General features: G+C 37.0%; 1 protein-coding gene across 1 annotated transcript in view; it reads left to right on the top strand.

Annotated features, from left to right (window-relative positions):
* LOC125865591 (DELLA protein GAI-like) overlaps nt 1–23587 on the top strand; it is a 31100-nt gene extending 7513 nt beyond the window's left edge. The window contains exon 2 of the mRNA XM_049545790.1: nt 23374–23587. Coding sequence (XP_049401747.1) covers nt 23374–23572 — 199 coding nt within the window. The 3' untranslated portion in view covers nt 23573–23587. The remainder of the gene's footprint in view (nt 1–23373) is intronic.
* The last annotated feature ends 1536 nt before the right edge of the window (nt 23588–25123 follow it).

The following is a 25123-nucleotide window of genomic DNA, read 5'->3' on the forward strand; positions in this document are numbered from 1 at the left end:
AAACAGCGAATGCCTATAAGTCTCACATGGCCATCTCAAAATGTCTTTGAATCAAAAGTAGGGTCACAACCCTTTACAATAGAAAGTCTTAACAAGAGTCTAATACAATAAGAGACATGAAACATCAACAAAACATTTGTCCTCGAATCCATGAGGACATACCACTAGTCTTGGAAGAACTCAATCCAACCTTGAACTAGAAGAACTCAACTCACTTGTAGAAAATAGAAGAAGTATGTGTTAGCGCATTTAAAGTACTAAGTATGATAGTCATGCAAAAATCATGCTTAAAAAGGATATTTTGTTTGAAAATAATGCCATATGCCAATTTGAGAAAACTTCATGAACATAAGTATAAGAGGCATAAGATACAAGTATAATCAACATATAAGCCATTTCATCACGTTAAAGCCTTCACCTTAAGTAACTCCAAGCTATACTTTGTGCTATGTATGAATAGAGTCCCATACCACCATCCATACTAAGAACCACATTAAGGCCACCAAGGTGAACTAACCATTCTTCCTTTTCACCTTTAGACAATACTCATACAAGGAACATAAACATTTCATAATACAACTCAAGTAAAAGATACATCATCTCATTAAGCATATAAGTCGACATTCTTCATTAGCTTCATTAAGAACACATTCATTCATTAGCCATTAAGACATTAGAGGAACACACCATAACTCCTCTCAAAGCCTACTTGTGCAATGCATGGATGGAGTCCCATAATCCCACCCACACTAAGTAGTGCATTCTTTAAAGCCATAGTTCATTAACATTCTTTGTATGGGTAAGCCTTAACCGACATAGACCATGTGAGCAATTCATGGAATTCCGGTGTAACCCACACCAGATAAGGGATTCCTACTTGCCTAAGGTAGGACCATTACTTTTAACTTAAGTGGATCCACTAGCTATAAACCTATGTGGGCACATAGTTATGGGATAGGGAGATTGCTACTAGATATCCCACCTTAACTAACGTGAGGGCATCCATCTCAAGAGATTGCTACTAGAAATCCCGCCTCAACTCACGTGAGAGCTTCCATCTCATATCACTATCCACTCAGTGCGTAACATTATTCCCCATGGAGTACTTGGCATTCATCACTTTAGTTCATTATTATGGGATACGAGATTACTACTAGAAACACCACCTCAACTCACATGAGAGCTTCCAACTCAAACCCAACATTTATTCATTAGATAGCTCATAAATTCAAAGATGAGAATAGCCTTTCAACTAAGAATCCCCATATTGAGAGAAAGTCCTTTCACAACATGTCATTATCATTCATTAGTGTACAATTGAGAATAACCTTTCAATCAACACATTATCATTAACATAATCATAGAAACTTCATTCATTCTTCATTCATGAGTGTGTATGTGAGAATAACCTTTCAACAACAACACCATTTGCATTATAGTCATAACCACATTACTTTCATATATACAAGAAGAGGATGTCAAAGCCTACCAATTCAAGATACAATATTACATTGAAGAAACCCTTCACATTCTATCATCATTATTCATAAGTGTTAAATTGAGAATAATCTTTCAATAATAACACAATAGCATTCTAAGCATGATCAATACATTCATTGAGATCACACATACTTCACATCATAATCATACATAATCCTTCATGAAAATACCCTTCAAGGCTATGAATCAATATCAACCCAAACATCTAGGATACTGCATTAGATTAGAGGAATAACATTATTTAATAACCAATTCAATATAGACACAAATAATGCAACATGCTTTCATAATCAATCACTTCACAACCACAATTCACAACTTAGGATTTTGGGGAAAACATGGGTTCATAGAAGTATTCATCATAATTCATCATTAATTCAACAATCCATTCATAATTCATCATATATAGATCTTTGAAAACATTTTGGAATTGAAACCATGCATAGATTGAAAACCCTAGGTTTTTTTGGGGGATTTTGAATACTTGGAATCATCTTTGAAGGGGCTTCTTGAATGAAACTAAATCAAGGATGAAGACTACCATACCTTTAGGGAAGAACTCCACGAAAATTGAGTGAGTGTCGTGAGATCTTGAGCTTCAAAGCTTGACTCCTTCTTCTCTAATAAAGGTTTCTAGATAGAGGATATTTGGGGAATATGGTTGTTTCTATTTTGTGTTTTGAAATAATGAATTGAAAAAGAGAGTTTAAAACCTTTAAAATCCTTAAAATACTTCAATAAATCAATAATAACCGTCCCTTAACTTAAATAACCTAAAAAGGAATTTACCACCTTGCCCTTACCTTGGCCAAAAATTGACAGCAAACCGGTGGTGACCTACGGACCGTAGGTGGGGTGACGCCTCGTCTTGTTGGTCTGTGGTTTGGGTTTGAGGGTCACTATTTGGGGCCTTGACCCACGGAAGCCATCCAAGGGGCGTGGATGGACTTACGGGGCATAGGTCCCATCCGTAGCTCCTTGAATTTTTGGCAACTTTGGCTAGTTGGGGCAACCTTGGGGTTAGGCCTTAGGTTCCCCTCAAGGACCCTTGTTGGTCCTTGGGGGGTTGTACATTGACAGTTAACCACTAAATCCCTTAACCAAAGCTCGTGAACTTATTTTACCCCCATATCAGATAAAAAAATGAACTCGTTAGACTCTAGTTTAACCTAGTAGATTTTTGGGTCATAACATGATCTCCCCCTTAAGAACATTCATCCTCGAATGACACTTTAATACTTTAGGGAAATAAAGACTCAAGACTAGCAGCCCATCATGCATGCAACATCATAAAAAATGCACAAAACTAGGAGGAAACATCAACCCCATTTCAAACATACTCAATTTAACACAAGGAGGTAGGAACTACTTCTACAAACTCATTATACATGAAAACTTCAACATTTCTCATTTCATTAGAGGAATTAACTTCTCCAACTCAAATCATGCTCATCATAACATCATTAAGCACATTATGTAATTACTCTTAAAAGCACATTTAGGCATGTTCAACAATTCGCTTCATGAAGTATATGAACAATTCATACTAAATACATATCAACATGAGGAACATAAATCATAAAAACTCATTTTCTTATTTAAGCACAAATTCATCAAGATTCATAACATAAGTAGACCATGGAAACACATAATCACACATGACTCCAAAACATGAAACAAGCTAGAAGGAACTCTTGGTCTCAAGCTTGAATAGGAATAGAAGGAAAGAGAAAAGGATATCGAAACTCTCAGCAACCTTACTATTCATCATACCATCTCCCTTTTGGGAGTAGACCCAACTAAGGCTAACATGAAAATAACATAGGAACCTCAATACAACATTCACAACTATAAGGAACTATCACATATCAGTGCCTTCATCCGGAAGAGGTCCTTTGTCCTTTCTAGACCGAAGTGCATAGAAACATCCATAATTTGGGGGGATAGGAACCGTACCATCGTTAGAAGCTTGCTTAGCATCTCTTCCTTTTGCCATGAGTGTTGGACAATCTCTCATTTTATGACCTTTATTTCCACACCCAAAAAAACCATCCGTGCCGTCAAGACACTTACCCTAATGTTGCTTCCCACACTTGGCACATATAGATCTTTCAAAAGAAAAGCCACCTTCATTTCCTCCTTGAGAATTAGGGTTAGACACCCTATACTTGTTGACCATCGGGGAATCTTAGTTGTGGGACCTCTTTTTGGACCTTGGTTGACTTTGTTCATCAGACTTGGCTCTTTTTGCCTCCTTGTTCATTTTTTTAAGTTTTGTCTCCTCAATTTGTTGAGCATATACCATGAGCCTTGAAATATCCATGTCATGATGGAGCATGGCCGTACGTCATTCTTCTTCAACCAAATCGGACACTCCCATCACAAACTTATTCATTCTTACCCTCAAGTTTGACACTAAGGCTGGAACATATTTGGATAATTGGGTGAACTTGAGAGAATACTCTTTCACACTCATACCCTCTTGACGAAGGTTCATGAATTCTACCAACTTTTGTTCCCTCAACTCTAGGGGGAAAATCCTATCAAGGAATGCTTCTTTGAACACCTCCCAATTTATGGCACCCGCTCCTAATGGCCTTTCACCCTTCCATTGTTCATACCAAATTTGAGTTACATCTTTTAGTTGGTAGGTGGCTAGCTCCACCTTTTCCTCCGAAGACACCCCCATAGCACCTAGTATATTGCTAACCTCATCAACAAAGCTTTGGGGATCCTCATCCACCTTGGAACCAAGACACTCGGGGGGGGNGGGGGGGGGGGGTTCATCCTAGAAAAGTCCCTCAATCTTGAAGCCATAGTACTCTCATTAGTATCCACTCGAGGCCCAACATCCCTATTAACTCGGGCCGTCATGGCTTGGGCTAAGGTTAGAAAAGCCGACCTAATTTCTTCGTTGGACATAGCCGGAGGATTAATTTGTACTTGATTGCCTTGAGGAACTTGGTCACCTTGAGGACCTTGGGGAGGAACTCCCTCATTTATGTTCTCCTCTTCCATCCTACTTGCGTTCGCCCTTCTTGTATTCATATCCTATAAACACAAGAGAAGGGTTAGGAAAATGATTTCATAGAGTTAAAACTCTAAGGCACGAATCAATAGTAACAAAGAAATTGAAATTTCGTAAAATCTTATAGCCTCTCATTTATAAATGTGACGCGCTTCACACTTTAAACAAGACTCTACTAGACGTCACTTGTGAGACATCAATCCTAAAAACCATTCCAAAACATTATGCTCTGATAGATGTTTGTTATTCCCTGAGCCTACACCCTAGATGTAACACGATGTACAAGACTCCGAAAAGCCTCGTACAAGCCTCATAGTACTTTATCACATAAGATAATAAAAATAGTGTGGAATTTAAAACTTTTTTTAAAACCCATACAATCAAAAATCATTTAAAATAGCGGAAGCCTGCAAGTCTTACATGGCCATCTCAAAATGTCTTTGAATTAAAAGTAGGGTCACGACCCTTTATAATAGAAAGTCTTAACAAAAGTCTAATACAATAAGAGACATGAAACATCAACAAAATATTTGTCCTCGAATCCATGAGGACATACCACTAGTCTTGGAAAAATTCAATCCAAGCTTGAACTAGAAGAACTCAACTCACTTGTCGGAATCTACACTTGTAGAAAATAGAAGAAATATGGGTTATCATTTAATGTACAAAGTATGATAGTCATGCAAAAACCATGTTAAAAAGAATATTTTGTTTGAAAAGGGTGGCCAGTCCTCCATGGCCAAGGAAGATTTACGAGCCTTTTCACGAACTGTGGAGTGGACCACAATCCGTGGTCCCACTCGTGAAGGTGGGGCAGTGTGTTCCTAGCTAGGGGTAGCCTTAGCCTTTGGCCTTGGCTTGGCCCTTTGCCTTGGCACTTGCCCCTTGGCCTTGACTCAAATAAAGTCCCTTTCAACTCTACAAGGTCTTTTAATCTTCACGGAGTCTTTTTATGATTTTTAACCTTACATTTAGGCTCTAGTTTAACCTACCATTTTTTGGAGTGTTACATTATCTCCCCTTTTGGGAACATTCGTCCTTGAATGAAGATTTAGAAACCTTACATAAATAAAAACTCAAGACTAGCAGCCCATCATGTATGCAACATATAAAAAAAGGCGCTATTCAAAGGAGGATACATCAACTCCATCTCAATACATAACCAATGCAATTACAAAGAAGTAGGAAACTACTTCTACAACCCAATATGCACAAAATTCATCATTTCATTTAATCATGGGAGAAATTACCTTCTCCAACTCTAAGTAAGCTCAACACAACAATAGGGAGCCAATATGCCACATCATCACAAGCATACTAAGCATGTTCATCAAATCATCTCATGAAGTCACATATGCCATCATTATTCAAAATGCAATCAACATGAGAAACATATAATTCATGAAAACTCAATTTACACCAAACATGATTTTTATCAAGAACATGCATAACATAAGGAATTCATACCACAAACATGACTCCTAAACACCGAAACTTAAGAGAAACTACTTACCTCAAGCTTGAATAGGAGTAGAAGGAAAAAGGTGAGGATAACGGGACATCATATCAACCTCGGCCTCCAATGTAGCACCCTCAACTAAGTGATTTCTCCATAAGACTTTAACGGAAGCTACTTCTTTGTTTCTCCACCTCTTAACTTGGCAGTCTAAAATCTCCACTGGAACCTCTTCATAAGAAAGACTCTCATCAACTCCCAAACCTTCTATCATAATGATAGATACCGAATCACCAATACATTTATTAAGCATGGAAACATGAAATACCGGGTGAGGTGAACCGGAGCCAATTCACTTGGCAAGTTTAATTCATAGGTGACCTTGCCAACACGTTTCAATATTTGATATGGGCCTACATACCGGGGACTAAGCTTTCCCTTCTTACCAAACCTCATCACGCCCTTCATATGTGAGATTTTCAAGTAGAACCAATCACCAACTTCGAATTATAGATCCCTTCTTCTAATATCGGCATAAGACTTTTGCCAACTTTGGGCCATCTTCAACCTCTCTCTAATAAGTCGAACCTTTTCAATGGCCTCATAGACTAGTCCGGGACCAATTAGAGTAAATTCACCTACTTCAAACCAACCAACCAACCAGAGATCTACACCTCCTACCATATAGTGCTTCAAACGGAGCCATGACAATGCTTGAGTGGTAACTATTATTGTGGGCAAACTCTATCAACGGTAGATAGTCATACCAACTACCTTGAAAATCTATGACAAACGACCTTAACATATCCTATAAGGTTTGAATGGTGCACTCTGCTTGACCATCTGTTTGAGGGTGAAAGGTCGTGCTAATCTTGACCTTAGTACCAAGCCTTTTTTTGAAAAACCTTCCAAATGTGTGAAGTAGACTGAGTACCCCGATCCGAAATGATAGATGAGGGAACCCCATGGAACTTCACTATCTCCTTGATGTACAATTTGGCATAGTCTTCCGTCGAAAAGGAAACCTTGACGGGAATAAAATGGGCAGATTTCGTCATTCTATCAACGATGGCCCAAATAGAATCATATTCCTTTCTAGTACGAGGCAAACCCACAACAAAATCCATATTCACATCCTCCCACTTCCAAGTGGGAATATCTATATTTTGGGACAAGCCTCCTGGCCTTTGATGTTCGGTCTTAACTTGTTGACAATTGTACATTTGGCTACAAAGCCTGCTATATCCTTTTTTATGTCATTCCACCAATAGACTTCTCGTAAATTACGGTACATCTTAGTGGCTCCCGAATGAATAGAATACCGCGAACCATGAGCCTCTTCTAAAATTTGCTCTCTTAAGCCATCAACATCCGAAACACATAATCTACTTTAGTACCTAAGCACCCCATCTCCCCCTTGGGAGAAAGCCTGAACGGACTTGTTGAGCACCAATTCTTTCAACTCCATTAATATGGGATCAAGTCCATGTTTAGACTTCACATCAACTACAAAGGATGACTCGGAACCATGATGGACCATGACACCACCCTTGGGGGAATCCACTAGTTGGACACCTAACCAGGCCAACCTATGCACATCACGAACTAACTCCTTCTTCTTATCTTCTACATGAGCCACACTACCCATGGACAATCAACTTAGGGCATCCACAACTACATTAGCTTTGCTGGGGTGGTAAAGGACATTCATGTCATAATCCTTCAAAAGTTCTAACCATCTTCTTTGTCGGAGATTCAAGTCTTTTTGGCTAAACACACGTTGAAGACTTTTGTGATCGGTGAAGACATCTACATGGACCCCATATAAGTAGTGCCTCCAAATTTTCAAGGCAAACACCACCGCCGCTAATTCGATATCATGAGTTAGATAATTCTTTTCATGGACCTTGAGTTGCCTTGAAGCATAGGCGATCACTTTACCATGTTGCATAAGGAGACATCCCAAACCCACTCGAGAAGCGTCACAATACACCACAAACCTATCGGTACCCTTCGGTAAGGTCAATATCGGAGTGGAAGTAAGCTTATCTTTCAACTCTTGGAAGCTTTTCTCACAAACTTCCGACCACACAAATTTATCTTTATTTTGAGTCAAGGTCGTCAACGGAGAAGCAATGGAGGAAAAACCCTCAACAAACCTCCTATAGTAACCCACCAAACCCAAAAAGCTTCTATTATCGGTAGGAGTTAGATGTCTAGGCCAACTCTTTACCGCATCCGTCTTCTTAGGATCTACCTCAATACCCATACCCGACACAATATGACCAAGGAAGGAAACCGATCTTAGCCAAAACTCACACTTGCTAAACTTTGCATACAATTGGTGGTATTTAAGGACTTGCAATACAATCCTCAAATGACCCATATGTTCACCCTCACCTCTTGAATATATCAAAATATCATCAATATATATGATCACAAATAAATCAAGATATTGCCTAAACATCCTATTCATTAGGTCCATGAATGACGTAGGGGAATTTGTTAACCCAAAAGATATAACCACAAATTTGTAGTGACTGTACCGGGTCCTAAAGGCCGTCTTGCGAATGTCAACCCCTCTTAACCTTAGTTGATGGTAAACCGAATGAAGATCTATTTTAGAGAAATAGTGAGTCCCTTGAAGTTGATCAAGCAAATCGTTAATTCTACGGAGAGGATACTTATTCTTTATAGTCATCTTGTTCAATTGGCGGTAGTCTATACACATTTTAAGGGACCCATCTTTTTTCTTTATGAACAATACTGGAGCACCCCATGAAGAGATGCTTGGTTGAATAAAACCCTTGTCTAACAAGTCCTTAAGTTGCTCCTTCAACTCTTTCAATTCGGCTGGAGCCATTCTATAGGGAGGGATGGATATGGGTTGTGTATTCGGCAAAAGATCAATGCCAAAGTCTATTTCCCGTTTGGGAGGAATGCCATGCAAGTCATCGGGAAAGACTTCTGAAAACTCACTCACCACGGGGACCAACTCTACATAAGGGACCTTGGACTTAACATCCATAACCCTAACAATATGATACATGCACCCCTTGGAGATCATTTTCCTAGCTTTTAGACATGAAACAGATTGACCTCTAGGGATCAAATTTCCCCCCTTCCACTCTAAAGTGGACTCATTTGGAAATTGGAACTTTACTGCCCAAGTTCTACAATCAATGGAGGCATAACAAGCATGCAACCAATCCATACCCAAAATGACATCAAAGTCTAACATGTCTAATTCTATCAAATCAACCAAAGTGACCTTATGAGAAAAAGAAATAGGACAAATCCTATAGACTCTTTTAGCCACAGCTAAGTCAACAATTGGGGTAGACACCGAAAAAGGTTCTTCTAATACATTGGGGAGTACTTCAAATTTCATAGCCACAAAAGGTGTAACAACTAATAAAGTGGCACCGGGGTCTAACAATACATAAACATCAATGGAAAAGACTTGCAACATACCCGTTACCACGTCTGGGGAACTCTCTTGGTCACTTCGGGATTGGAGATCATATAAGTGATTCTTCTTAGGAGCATCAGCATTTGAGCCACTAGGAAGGACTTACTTGCCCTCTCTCCCTTGAAACTCAAGCATGGGACAAACTCTTACCATATGACCACTCTTCCCATAAATAAAACAACCATCTGTGCTAACAAGGCACTTCCCCTCATGTTTCTTGCCATACTTGGCACAAGTAGGCCTTGTCATAGAAGATCCACCACTATTGCCTCTTTGAGGCTTAGGATTAGACACCCTATCTTTGTTGACCCTTGGAGCATTAGAAGAGCCTTGGTTGGAGAACCTCCCTTGAACCTTGGTTTACCTTGACTCTCAAAGTTACCTTTGGAAGAATTTCCATCATTGGTCCTTGCCTTCTTCACCTCTCTATTTACTTGCTTGAGATTTTGTTCCTCAATTTATTTGGCATGAACCATAAGACGTGAGATATTCATACTTGGGATGAGCATTGTCGAATGACATTCATTGACTACCAAGTCAGATATCCCCATAACAAATTTGTTCATCTTGGCCCTAGAGTCCGCCACCAAGATTGGAGCATATTTAGACAATTGGGTGAACTTAAGGCCATATTCTTTCACACTCATACCTCCTTGGCGAAGGTTGATGAATTCTTGCATCTTTTATTCCCTCAACTCTAGGGGAAAGAACCTATCAAGGAAGACCGGCTTGAATAATTCCCAATCTACCGGACCCACTCCTATGGGTCTCTCACCTTTCCATTGCTCATACCATACTTGAGCCATATCTTTCAATTGGTAGGTGGCTAGTTCCGCCTTCTCTTGTGGAGAAACTCGTATAACATGAAGCACCTTAAAGATCTCATTAATACCATTGTGGGTCTTCTTCCACTTTGGAGCTAAAGAACAAAGATGGATTCATTCTTGTGAAATCCCTTATCCTTGAAGCGATTGTACTTGCATTGGGGTTCACATGAGTCCTATTGACTTGAGCCATTACGCCTTGGATCAATACTTGGAGAGCCTTCCTTATTTGCACATTAGTCATAGCCCCCACATCAATAGGAACTTGAGCATCTTGAGGACCTTAGGGTCCTTGGGGAGAGACTCCCTCATTCACATTCTCCTCTTCCATCCTTCTTGTGGTCTCCCTTCTTGTATTCATATCCTATAACACAAGAGAAGGGTTAGGAAAACAACTTCATAGAGTTAAAACTCTAAGGCACGACTATAAAGTAATGAAAGAAGTGAGATTTCCTAAGCATCTTATAGCCTCTTATTCATAAGTATGGCACGCTTCACACTCATGAACAAGACTCTACTAGACGTGGTTCATGAGACATCATCCTAGAATCATTCTAAACCTTGTGCTTTGATTACCAAGTTTGTCATGACCTGGGGTTACACCCCAAGAGCAACACGACGTATTTGGCCCCGAAGGGGTCTCATACAAGCCCTTAGCATAATCATAAACATAAAGTCATAAAAATGATGCGGAATTAAAACTTTTACAATAGAAGTCACTTTTATAAAAGCCAATAAAAAAGTCTAGACCTTTGTCTCAATCACCACTAAAACAACCAAATACAATAGAGAATCAACAAGGGCCACACCCATTTTTATACAACATAGTCTCAAGAATAGAAAATACAAAGGAACTAGAAACGAATGAAGTCTTGTCTTCGAACCATGAGGACTCACCAAGCTTAGGGAATAGTCAACCCAAGCTTCTCTTAAAGGAAGAAGTATACCTCAACGATCGTAACCTACACCATGGAGAAAATGTAGAAATATGGGTTAGCACACAAGTACTAAGTATGGAATCCATAAAAATCCTTAAAACGTGCACAAAAGGGACTTTAGTTGAAACCATGCATTTATCAAGTTTTAAAATCCATCATGCACATTTATGAAGAAACATAAGTCAAACCATACCATAAGCAACCCCAAAGTTATACTAGTGCAATGCAAAGGCAAGATCCCATAATCCTACCATATGTCAAGTACCACTTTTTGGTCACCAACATCATGCATATCATACATTGACCTTATTCATGGCCAATACTCATATCCAAGGAAACATTCATATTCGTAACTTGTAACAAGTAAAGTCAACCTTAACATTCATACATGTCATACAAACATAATTCATGAGTCTTCATAGCATAAGAGAAACCACCCCACAACCCCTTTATAAGTCTACTTGTGCAATGTACAAGTGAAGTCCCATAACCCCACTCACACAAAGTAAACTCAATGAGAAGTCACAAGTATAGTTCATATTCATGTTCATGGTTCATAGTCTTGTTCTTGTTTATGTTCTTGACATATAGGGAAATTTAGCCTTAATCGACATAGACCATGTGAGCTACATGGAATCCGGTGTCATGACCCCACATCAAAAAGAGGTATCCTACTTGCCTAAGGTAGAACTAAAATGTATAGCATTTAGGTGGATCCACTAGCTAAAGACCTATGTGGGCACATGGTTATGGGATAAGGAAATTGCTACTAGAAACCCGAACTTTCTAACGTAAAAGGTTTTCCACTCATGAGATAACATACATTGGGAAGCCAGACTTTCTAACGTAAAAGCTTTCATCTCACTTTCATATCTGCTCGGTGCTAATCATAATTCCCTTTAAAAGTCATATTAAGCCTTTACATAAGTTCATGTTCATGAAAGAATGCCCTAGGCACTCAAACTAATATAACATCATAATTAGCTTTTAGATTCATTAGGTGAGAATGTCCTTTCAACCTTAGAATCATCAACATGTGAGTAAATCTTTCACATCTTATTCATACTATGTTCATGAGAATGGCCTTACAATCAACACAACAACATCATCATATTCAAAGACATATCATACATAGTCATAGGGTAGGGGAGAATGATCTTTCAACAATACCACAATTTGCACAATAATCATAAGATCTTCACTTTCTAAGTGAACCATAACTTATACACAATTCTCATAAAGATGTACAAACCCTCATACTTTTTCCCTACAAGGGCCATGAATCACAACAAACCCAAACATACACAATTACTACATGACATAGGAAGGATTTCATGATTCAATAACTAATTCATCATAAACACAATCAATTAACATACTTCCAATATCAACCAACCCTCATTATCAATTCATGATTTGTCAATATGGAGGAATATTGGGTCTATGGGGAATTTTCTCATAAAGCACCAATACTTCATCAATCCAATCATAATTCACCATAACCAACCCTAATCAACCATAATTAAATAATTAAAAATGTTTTGGAAGAAGACCCACGTCATAGATTGAAAACCCTAGATTTAGGGGATTTGGAATCTTAAAAACATAGTTTGAAGGGGCTCTTTGGGTGATAGCTTTCCAAAGATGAAAAACATCCATACCTTGACTAAGAAACTCCAAGAAATTTGGGGAAGAACCTTTGGAATCCAGAAACCCTAGCTTCAATGGCTCATTTCTTCTTCTTTTTGTTTAGAGAGAGAAATGTTGAGAGAGGAGGGCATTTTTTTTTTATTTCTATTCGGTGTTTGAGTATAATGACTTTTTTTGGGTGAATTTGGACTTAAAACAACTTATATAGTATCCCTAAAAATACCCAAAATGACCTCACTTAAGTTGGACTAAAATAGGAAATGACTTAATTAACCTCCACTTAAAGTCCACGCCCAGGTGTCACGAGCCACCTTCACGAGCCATGGTGAGGACCACGACACATGGTCCTGCTCGTGAAGGTGAGGCAGTAGCCAATACTTTGGTGCACAAACCTTTCTTACCCAAGGCATCTTCATGAGCCCCTTCACGAGGCATGGTGATGACCACGATCCGTGGTCACACTCGTGAAGGGTGAGGCAGTAGCTAGGCTGCCTCATGGCCCAAGCCACCATGCCCAAGTCTCCTTCACAAAGGGCTCCACGAGCCGTGGTCCCTTCCGTAAAGTTGTGGCAGTAGCTAGGCCAAAGGGTGGCCATTCCTCCATGTCCAAGGAAGCTTCACGAGCCATGGAGTGGACCACGATCTGTGGTCCCACTCGTGAAGGTGGGGCAGTGTGCTCCTAACTAGGGGCAGCCTTGGCCTTTGGTCTTGGCTTGGCCCCTTTGCCTTGGCACTTGCCCCTTGGCCTTGACTCAAATAAACTCCCTTTCAACTCTAAAAGGTCTTCTAATCTTCACGGAGTCATTTTATGATTTTTAACCTTACGTTTAGTCTCTAGTTTAACCTACCATTTTTCGGAGTGTTACATCTGTTTTCAAGCTTCACCGTCTGTTTTCCATCCCAGAAGCAATTGAGAAAGTGCTGGATTTGATAAAACAAATAGTCCCGAAGATTGTGACCATTGCCGAACATGAAGGAAATCACAATGAGAGTGTCTTTACGAAAAAGATTAAGGAAGCATGACATTACTATTCAACAATGTTTGATTTGCTGGAGAATTCAGAGTGGACTAAGCGCATCACTATAGACTTGGAGATTGCGGCACAACACCTAGGGATGGAGATCTATAATTTGGTGGCTTGTGAAGTGTGACAGAATGTTGTAAATATTCTATTACCTAATATAGTCAGCAGTATCATAGGAGAAATCTGTAAGAATCATAGGAGAGATCTGTAGGATATTTTCTTACCTTTAGTATAGCTTCTTGCTAGTGTATATATACATGTAATGTTTTTATATATGGAATGAGAAGTTCTGTTGAGTTACATGGTATCAGAGCCACTAGGGCTCAAGATCTTGATTCAAAAAAAAATTGGAACTTTTCCTAGCATCTTGGGAAAAGGTTTCGACTTCTTCGGTTTGGCAGATTACATCTGCGCTTGCTGTCCCAACATCGACTTCCGGGTTTGTATTTTTTCCTTTGCTTTTGTGACTGCTTTGGTCAGTTCTAGTGTCGATCTATTGCTCTTATCGACCAGTTTGGTGGCAGATTTTTTGATCCTTTGTTCTTCTTGATCAATTTCTTGGCTAAACATTAGTTAAAATGGCTGAGGATAAATCTGCCGTGACTAAAATTGTTCCAGCATTATCCAAAATTACAGATTCTAAATTAAATGGGTCTAATTATTTAGATTAGAGTAGAAAAATCAGGATCTATTTGCGTAGTGTTGTTGACATCCAATTTTAGACCTCCACATTAGAGATTAATTATTGAGCTTCTTTAGTTTCGAACGAATAAAATAATTAGTTTTATAAAATCACAAAAGAAAAATAATATAATTTGCAAGTTTTTTTAAATAGTTGTGTCATTTTTATAATTTGTAAATAATATATGTGTTTTATATAATTATGTATATAATTAGTATATTTTAAGAATATTTGAAAATCATCACAACAGATCTTACATTTTAGTTAAATATTTTATTAATTTAATTTAGTTTAAATTATAGTTATACTTTTGAGTTAATTAGTTACAATTAAATTAATTATTTTATAATCGAGTTAATTATTTTATTTCGTTAAGACTAAGAAGCTCCTTAATTAATTTATGAAAATCGCCTTGTTTAAATGTCGACCAAATTCACCGATTAAATTCAATTTGGTCACAATTGAAATTAATTTGGCTATTGTGGAATTGCAATGCTAGCCACTTTATCACATTGTCCTTAATTCATTTTGAGATCAAATATTGGGCCAAATGAGGCAGCCCACTCCAAATTCCAGTTCTTATTCCCATACCCACCAGATTAATTCCCCAAATAAATTCAGAGGCCCACTTCATTTTCCCAACATAATATTACAACCAGCAATCCAAAATACATACAGCAATTCCACATATGACCCGACCCTTTTTCTCCTTCTTCCTCAATGCGAGAACCAAAATTCGAGACGCTGCAAACCCAGAAATCGCGGACAGCAGCCGAAATCGCGGAGAACCCAGAAACGAACAGCAATCCAGTGCAGTGAATCCCACAAAATCGCGGAAATCCAGCATCCTTATCCAAAAGAGAACTTGAATTTCGAATTCAAATTCTTCCAATCCATTCGTTTTCCCTCTAAAAAATCACCCCTATTCCTTATCTATTTAAGATCGTTTTTTCTATGTGTTTAGGGAAAAAAAAAACAAGTTTTGGAAATTGGGAGAAAACATGTTTTAGAGCTTGGTTCTTTAACAATACCCATTTTACATTCAAGAAATTTTTTTTAAAACGATTTTCTAATTCTAAGTTTTGAGAAAGGTTTCATTTGAAGTTACTTTGAAATTCTTGGTTTGCTGCTCTATTCGAAGTTGTGAGAGAAGTCGCTCTCTTTCAAGCTCGTTGTCGTCCAGACGCTGCCCCGCAACAGGTGATCTTCATCCCATTATTTTTACTTCTATTATTGTCTCTAGGTAAATGTAATGCCTATTATAAGAAAAATCATGTGTCAAGAATAATTTTCATTTGTTTAGCTATCATGAAAGTGATGTTTTAAAGATGTGTTTTTGATTTAGTTTGAGGCCTGGAGATAATTGAGTTCATATCTTTTTCACATTTTAGCTACTTCGAATAAAAAAAAAATGATTTCGTCTGGAATCAGATGATGAAAGGTAATCTGTTTTTGGTTCCAAGTTTGGCGTTTATTTGTATCTCTATGTGATAAGCAATTTTCAGTTCATATATTCCTATATAAAAGTGGTTTTAAAGGAGATGAATATTGTTCTTGTTTAGTTGGAAATGTTACGGAAATGACATGTTTTTTTTTTAAATGTAAATAAAACTGTGTGTAGGCTTTCCCTGTAGTTTGGTTCCCATATATATATGAACATATATAGACTTTAAACTCCTTCCCTAATCTGTAATTAGTGGAATTGTAAGCATAGGTTTTCTTCTAAATATTTAGTAATTACTGTGTGATATTGTCAAGTAATCGTGGTTTAATCTCATTCTTGTCATAAAAATATTTCTCATGTAGTAAGAAATTTGTAGCCTTATATTTGCGTGTATTTTATTTTAAGGTAGAAGCAATTTTCTTATTTTATAAAAGATGGTTTCTTTTTTTTAGTTAGAATACTGTGTTGATCTTGCTTAACCCATTTGCAGGTTTACTTCATGTTCTTGTGCATACTGTTTTTTTTAGTGTTGGTATACTACATTATATGAAGTATGTGCATAAGTTTTCTTTCAAATAGTGACGTGTAAATCTCTAAATGTCTTATTATTTTTATGAGTTTTCAAGTTTCTTTTATGTTTGTTAACATATATGATATATGTGTTTACGGCTATCTTCTAAGTTTTAGATAAATGGCTTGTTTTAATTCTCCATGTGCCTTACAATGTAATTTTGTTATCTTTTGAATGAACTTGAGATTGGACTTGTTTGGCGGTTTGGTTATTTGAGTTGGTTTAAAATCATCAATGTATCTTGTTGGATGCTTGCACTTTGTATCTCAGATTATATTGTAAACTTAAAAGAGCATATATTTCTTCCACGGTGATAAACTCCTTTTCTCGTTTGGAAACCCCAAAGGCATGAATTGTTAATTCTTTCAATAGCTAACCCATTTGAGATTTTTTTTTCTAAAGTCTCTAGAATTGAGGTTTGAATTGTTTTAACCTGTGGATGTGACTTGTGTACTTCTCCACATTTTTTTAAGTTAATATTGATTGTATTACTAAATTTGAAAAAAAAAATAATCTCGGATACATATTTTCTCTGACTGTCTAAGCTAATGGATTAATGTGTTTTGATATTACTATATCAACTAATGGCTTTTGAATCTTATAGTGATCTTATTCTTCCAAGTAGGATAATTTAGTCTAATTCTTTATCTTATTTCTAATTCAATTGCAAATATTTTGGAATGATCTCGGTATTATCATTGTTGAAATTCTCTAAGAATGATGATTTTCCCCTCTTGCTTAAAACTATAATTTTCTCTTCTCCAGGAAGTCGTAGTTTTGAGTTTCAGATTTTATTTTGTTTTGCTTAGTTGAATATGTTGCCATTACTATTATTATTATTTTAATGAATTTTCAGTTAAATCTTTGTCCTTGTATTGCTAGCATTTGTAGTGTTGCTTTGCCCTCAAGTGTGGTAGCCATCAAATTTATTTGTTTGAAAATAAAAAGATTATATATATATATATATATTATTTTTTTTTGCATATTAGTCGAAATAATTGTTAAATGTGTCTTCCACATGATTAAAGAATGCATTCTTCCTTATGTTTTCTCTTCCAGTGAGCTTATTCAAAATCAATAAGTTTGTTACCATTATAGGTGATTTGATCCCTTACTCATCATATATTGTGGTATAATATGGTGTAATTGTTTTAGTGTTTATCCACTTAGTATTCACACTATTAAACATTCTAAGATTATAAATGTATTCTAACTATTGCGCTTCCGTTTAGCTATTTTAAGGCAATTGAGCTTATTATTATCCTACATGCTTAATTATTTTAGTAGAGTTTCATTATGAATAATCATTAACCTTTATCCCTTTTCTCGCATGAACTTTTGATCCGAGTTTCCTTGGACTCCATTTTTCTCCACTTCATATTTCGGATGGGGCATAAAGGCCCAAAATTCTTTTATCAAGTCATCCAACCTTGAGAAATTGAAGAACAAGTCTTTGGAGTTGACGTACAGGTCCCGGAACGCAGAAAAAAAGGCTGTATACATCAAATATACACTCGTATACAACAACTGTATACCAAAAACAGGATTGAGCCAAAAGCCCAAATTCATTTCCCCTTTGCCTTTAAGTTATTTTATTGTCTTTATTTATTGCCTATTTTCTTATCATTAACTCTAACTTTAGAATTATTAATTAACCTAATTAGATTCCCCAAAAGATAAGTTATTTTCTTTGTGTTGGTTAACTTTTAATATTTATTTTACTTTATTAATTAAATATGTTGATCAAATTATACTTTCTAATTAAGTGGAACCTTTTATTCTTAAGATATATGTTTTAACGCCTCTTCACTTATTCATATTATACTCATTTTAAAATTATTATTATTTTTAGTTAAAATATTTTTCTTAAATAAGCTTTAAAAATGTTAGTCAAAACTTTTCCAATTAATAAAAAATATATACATATAAAACATTACTTAGTTATTTTCTCAAAAAAAGGTTAGTCAATTAATTTAAAATGATGTTCACGCTTTAATTTATTAAATTGGTTCAAATTGTTATTTCAAAATGAATTAAATAAATTCTAATTAGTCTAGTTTTATTAATTTTCTAAATCACTTGCAATTTAATTCAAATGTATCATTTTTGGGATCCCTTTTCTCCAAATAATAAAATAATATAAAATGCATAATTTATTTAATTATTTTCTCAAAGTTAATCAAATATTGTAAGTTCTTATTTTTTATGTTAAATCGTTATTTTCCTAAAATAGTCAAATATATTTTAGTCAAGTCGCAGGTCAACCGCATGTTAGCGGGCACTTCGAATGCTTAAACCCTTCTCGAAGTGTAAATTGAACCCCGAACCCTCTTTGGTATTTTCAAATGATTTTTTCTGTTTAAATCTTTGAAAATTATAAGTTTTCTTAATTTCTTTAAAAAATTAAGTGGCGACTCTTTTCTAAGTATCTTTCTCAAATTGTTTTATACTTAGAACATTTCAAAAGTGATTTTTCTAAAGGTTAGGAAAATTACGGCAGAACAAGTGTTGAAAAAGATGATCATCTTATACAAGATCCTCCAACCGATGATGCTAGAAAGGCTTGGCTTAGAGATGATGCTAGACTAATCTTGCAAATCATAAACTCTATTGATAACGAAGTGGTTGGTTTGGTTAATCACTGTGAGTTTGTGAAAGAATTAATGGATTATTTGGAGTATTTGTACTCTGGAAAAGGTAATTTATCTCGGATTCATGAAGTTTCTAAGGCTTTCTATCGTTCTGAGAAGGAAGCTAAGTCACTCACTACATACTTCATGGAGTTCAAGAAAACCTACAAGGAACTGACTGTACTTCTACTATTCAGTACTGATATCAAGGTGCAGCAAGCTCAGAGGGAACAAATGGTGATTATGAGCTTTTTAGCCGGACTCCCCTCTGAGTTTGAGACTGCTAAATCATAGATTCTCTCCAGTTCTGAGATCACTTCTCTCAAAGATGTTTTTAGTCGGGTGTTGCGCACAAAGAGTACTCCAGCCAATCAACAGACTAACGTGCTTGTTGCAAAAGGAGGAGGAGGAAGAAATAATGCAGGGAGATGGAACAACAACAATGATGCAGGAAAATGGAACAATAACAAAGATGGAGAAAAATGGAATCATAACAATGATGCAGGGAAATGGAATCATAACAATGATGCGGGAAGGTGGAACAATAACAACAATGCTGGGGTATGGAACAATAACAAAGAAGGAAACAATGATGCTGGGAGATGGAACAATGACAATACTTGTCGCTATTGTAAGGAACCCGGGCACATAAGGCGAAACTGTAAGAAATTACAGCTTCGCAACCAACACACTTAGACTGCCGCTGTTGCTGCCACTTCGAGTTCACCCTCAACCGTTACAATCTCCGCTGATGAGTATGCTAGACTTACAAAGTATCAAGAATCAATGCCAGCCCCTTCCCTTAATGAGTCAGGTAACAAATGCCTCATTTCCTCCTCAAGCAACTGGATCATTGATTCGGGTGCCACAGATCACATGACAGGTAATCCCAATTTTTTTTCTAAATTCCGGGCACATAAAGTACCATCCTCTGTTGCCATAGCTGATGGGTCTAGTTATACCATTGAGGGATCTAGGACCGTTAACCCCACTTCATCTATTACTTTGTCATCTGTGCTAGGCTTACCTAGTCTTGCCTTTAATCTAATTTCCGTGAGTAAACTTACCAAAGAACTAAAATGTTTTGTCTCATTATATCCCGATCATTGCCTTTTTCAGGATCTTATGACGAAGCAGATTATTGGTAAAGGACATGTATCAGACGGTCTATACATTCTTGATGAATGGGTGCCTCCATCAGTTGCTTGCTCTAGTATCGTCTCGTCATTTGAAGCACATTGTCGTTTGGGACATCCTTCTCTTCCAGTTTTGAAGAAATTATGTCCTCAATTTCATAATGTACCTTCAATAGACTGTGAGTCTTGTCATTTTGTAAAACACCATAGAAGCTCGTTAAGTCCTAGAAATAATAAGTGGGCTGATTTTGCTTTCGACTTAGTTCATTCAGATGTTTGGGGACCATGCCCTATTGTGTCTAAAGTTGGGTTTAGATATTTTGTTACTTTTGTGGATGATTTTTCTCGAATGACATGGATTTACTTTATGCAAAATCGTTCTGAAGTGTTCTCCCATTTCTCAAATTTTTGTGCTGAGATTAAGACACAATTTAATGCTTTTGTACATATATTGAGGAGTGACAATGCTAAGGAATTCATGTCAGCATCATTTTAGAACTACATGAATCAATATGGTATCCTTCATCAATCTTCGTGTGTTGTTACACCCTCTCAAAATGGAGTGGCTGAGAGGAAAAATAGACATTTGCTTGAGACAACTCGTGCTTTGCTATTTCAAATGAAGGTACCTAAGCAATTTTGGGCGGATGCAGTATCCACAGCTAGCTTTCTAATTAATCGCATGCCATCCACAGTGCTTAATAGTGATATTCCCTATGGTGTTCTCTTTCCTAATAAGCCATTATTTCCATTAGAACCACAGGTGTTTGGGAGTACTTGTTATGTTCGTGATGTGCGACCCCATATTACTAAACTAGATCCAAAGGCCTTGAAGTGTGTCTTTTTGGGATATTCTCGCTTACAGAAGGGTTATTAGTGCTACTCTCCAACCCTTAACAGATATATTGTGTCGATAGATGTGGTGTTCTCTGAAAGCATATCATTTTTTTCCTCTCCTGACACTTTTCCCACTCAGGGGCAGCAGGAAAAAGAAGAATGACTCATTTAAAGGACCACTCCATCAAGATCAGAACAGCATAAAGAAGTCCCTGGTAGTGTTGAACAATCAATGGAAAATGTGTCTTCTGATGTTCCTCTTGCTCAAACAAAGTCGCCAATAGTTCAAGTTTATTCAAGGTGACAAGTGACCAATGATACATGTCCTGCACCAACTCTCTCGTCATCAGATCCTTCTCCAGTCAATCCCTCTCTAACAAAAAATCTTGACATTCCCATTGCTCTTGGCAAAAGTAAGCGTCAATGTCCATCAATATATTCCATTGCTAATTTTATCTCATATGACCACTTGTCTCCCGCGTCTTGCTCTTTGATTGTTTCTCTAGATTCTATCTTTGTACCCAAAGCAGTTCGAGAAGATTTGAATCACCCTGGGTGGTATGATGCAATGCTCGATGAGATACATGTGTTAGACGACAATCATACTTAGAATTTGGTGGACTTACCAAAAGGAAAAAAGGCAGTGGGATGTAAATGGGTTTTTACGGTCAAAGTAAATCCTAATGGTTATGTGGCTAGGCTTAAAGCCAGATTGGTTGCTAAGGGATATGCTCAGACGTATGGGGTGGATTATTCTGATACTTTTTCTCCGGTGGCCAAACTCACTTCCGTCCGCTTGTTTATTTCTCTGGCTGCTTCTCAAAGTTGGCCGCTACATCAGTTGGATATCAAGAATGCATTTCTTCATGGTGATCTCCAAGAAGAAGTGTATATGGAGCAACCACCCGGTTTTGTTGCTCAGGGGGAGAATGGGAAAGTTTGTCACTTGAAGAAATCCTTGTATGGTCTGAAACAGAGTCCATGTGCTTGGTTTGGTAAATTTAGTGAGGTAGTTCAGAAGTTTGGGCTAACAAAGAGCAATTGTGATCATTCGATCTTTTACAGACAATCAGCAGCTGGCATTATTCTTCTTGTTGTATATGTGGATGACATTGTCATCACTGGGAGTGATTATGCAGGAATATCTTCTCTCAAATTATTCTTGCATTCTATGTTTCACACGAAAGATTTGGGACAGTTGAAATACTTCTTGGGAATAGAAGTAAGTAGGAGCAAGAAGGGAATATTTTTATCTCAAAGGAAGTATATCCTAGACCTTCTTGAGGAAATTGGAAAGTCAGCAGCCAAGCCTTGTAGTATTCCAATGGTCCCCAATACGCAGCTAACAAAAGATGATGGTGATTCATTCAATGATCCAGAGAGATATAGGAGATTAGTTGGGAAATTAAACTATCTCACTGTAACTCGTCCGGATATTTCTTTTGCTGTAAGTATTGTTAGTCAATTCATGTCCACGCCTACAATCAAACATTGGGCAGCTTTGGAACAAATATTGTGTTACTTGAAAAGTGCCCTTGGACTTGGCATAGTATATAAATTTGGTATCATAGAGAAGTAAGAAACAAAATGTTGTATCTCGATCTAGTGCAGAATCCGAGTATAGAGCTATGGCACAATCCACAAGTGAGATTATGTGGATCCATCACCTCTTAAGTGAAGTTGGGTTGAAGTATCCCACACCATCGAAACTTTGGTGTGATAATCAAGCTGCCCTTCACATCGCCTCAAATGCAGTGTATCATGAAAGAACTAAGCACATCGAGGTGGACTGCCATTTTATTCGTGAAAAGATTCAAGAGAACTTGATTTCCACGAGCTATGTAAAGACATGAGAGCAGCTAGCTGATTTGAAAGGCATTGACTGGAGCTCGAGTTAACTATTTGTGTAACAAGCTAGGCATGAACAATATATATGCTCCAGCTTGAGGGGGAGTGTGACATAATGTTGTAAATATTTTATTACCTAATATAGTCAGTAGTATCATAGGAGAAATCTGTAAGAATCATAGGAGAGATCTGTAGGATATTTTCTTACCTTTAGTATAGCTTCTTGCTAGTGTATATATACATGTAATGTTTTTATATATGGAATGAGAAGTTCTGTTGAGTTACATGGACTAAGCGAGTAGTGAGACACGAGACGTTTGGTGGCGAGTGAGGTTTAACTCTGCAGGGTTCAACCTGGTTCCCCTGGGTTCAAATACGTATGGACACGCAAACATGTTATTGGCCTTGTACACAAATGGAAAGAGATACAGAGTAGAAGAGAAAGATGGGTGTCTTATGTTGAGTTGGCATAGTCGCTCGCTCATCACCACATCTGCTTGGTGCGGCTATGACGCAAAGTCTAGGGATTAGTCAATGGGTGAGGTTGCTCTGCAACTGTCCTGGAAAATCCTACTACTCTGAGGAGGTTTCGTTGTAGTTGACCTATCATCCAATACGTAGTTTTATATGTTACTCTTCTTTTACTGTTTACAGATACCGTCTTAGATCTACAGACAGTCCAAATTGATAACATTTGTAAGATGGTTATTTTCTTCGACCTCACTGTTATTGAGAGAATCTCTGCAGTAGCCATTAAATTTGATAACGCAACGGGCACAATCTTTTGAAAACAGTCTCTTTACCTCCACGAGATAGGGGTAAGGTTTGCGTACACTCTACCCTATCCAGACCCTGCTTATATAACCAGAATTTGTAATATAATTGTGTGTGTTGTAACACTATTTTCTGTATAAAAGTTGACTTAGATCAGTCATGTTATCTGCAATATATTTTCTGTTTACAATTGTCTAAATTATTTCTAGGCTTGAATAACAAATTAATTGTAATTCTCAAAGGAAAAATTAGGGAAAAGTCTAGATATTTGTAGAAGAAGATAAAATATTCTAGATTTTTCAGTATCTAGAATCATCCCTACACAACCCAACGTCAATTCAATTCAAGACTCTTCTTTCCTAACAAAGTTCTCCATTAAAATTCTCTTTCTCCTTTTTAGCCTTCTCTTCTTTAGCTGAATCTTCCAATTCTAGTCAACAATCTTGGCTAGTCGAAGGTTCTCCAATTATACTTTTCTTTTGTTATTTTCTACATGATCGATTGTCACATTTGGCTGATTCCCTTAACAACGCAAGGACAATGATCTATCCCTTGTGAAGAAGGGATGCCCCCTCACATATAGCAGTGGTACTAGAGAAGGAGCACAAGAGACTTCTTACACAAAATCCATAATTGAGAAACGAAAAGAAGAGCATTAATCTGCTTCCCTCATTCATAGGCTTGGGACTAAGATTGTCAACAACTACTATAAGTGAAATGTTAAACTAGCTTACTTGTTACACATGAAGAGGTTCAACTAAAATTTACTAGACGTTTTCACAGTCATTACAGGGTCAATTGAGAACTGAAAAGAGAGCAAACAACTAAAATTCTAGATACATTTAAAACATAAGTAAGCAGCTAACATAAAGAAACATGACTCTTTAGTTTCATGACTGTTGGTGCTATATTTCATGTTAGTTTGAACAAATTAAAATTAGGACTCTTTAGTTTCATGACTTTTGGTGCTTATTCAAGAGACAGGCTACTGTTTTTTTCAAGATGAAAGCTCCTTAGTTTATAAGTTACATTTGTAAATTTGGTATGTCAATCGCACGTGTAGCTTTGCATTTAAGGGTTAACTCTCATCTACCGCTATCTTTTAGGTATTTTATGGCATAGCTAGAAATTTTAAGAAGGGTGTCCAAAAAATTAATAGCTAATAAAAATAATTTAATGAATGGGTGCACTTAAATTTTGTAAATCAAACTACATAACATTAATGATTAATTTTTTAATTAAAAACTATATCAAAAATTTTAAAATCAAACTACATAATATATAGCGTTCATGTTCAAGTTTATTTGA

Source organism: Solanum stenotomum, chromosome 5 (assembly GCF_019186545.1).
Source record: "Solanum stenotomum isolate F172 chromosome 5, ASM1918654v1, whole genome shotgun sequence".
In the NCBI taxonomy this organism is placed as follows: domain Eukaryota; kingdom Viridiplantae; phylum Streptophyta; class Magnoliopsida; order Solanales; family Solanaceae; genus Solanum; species Solanum stenotomum.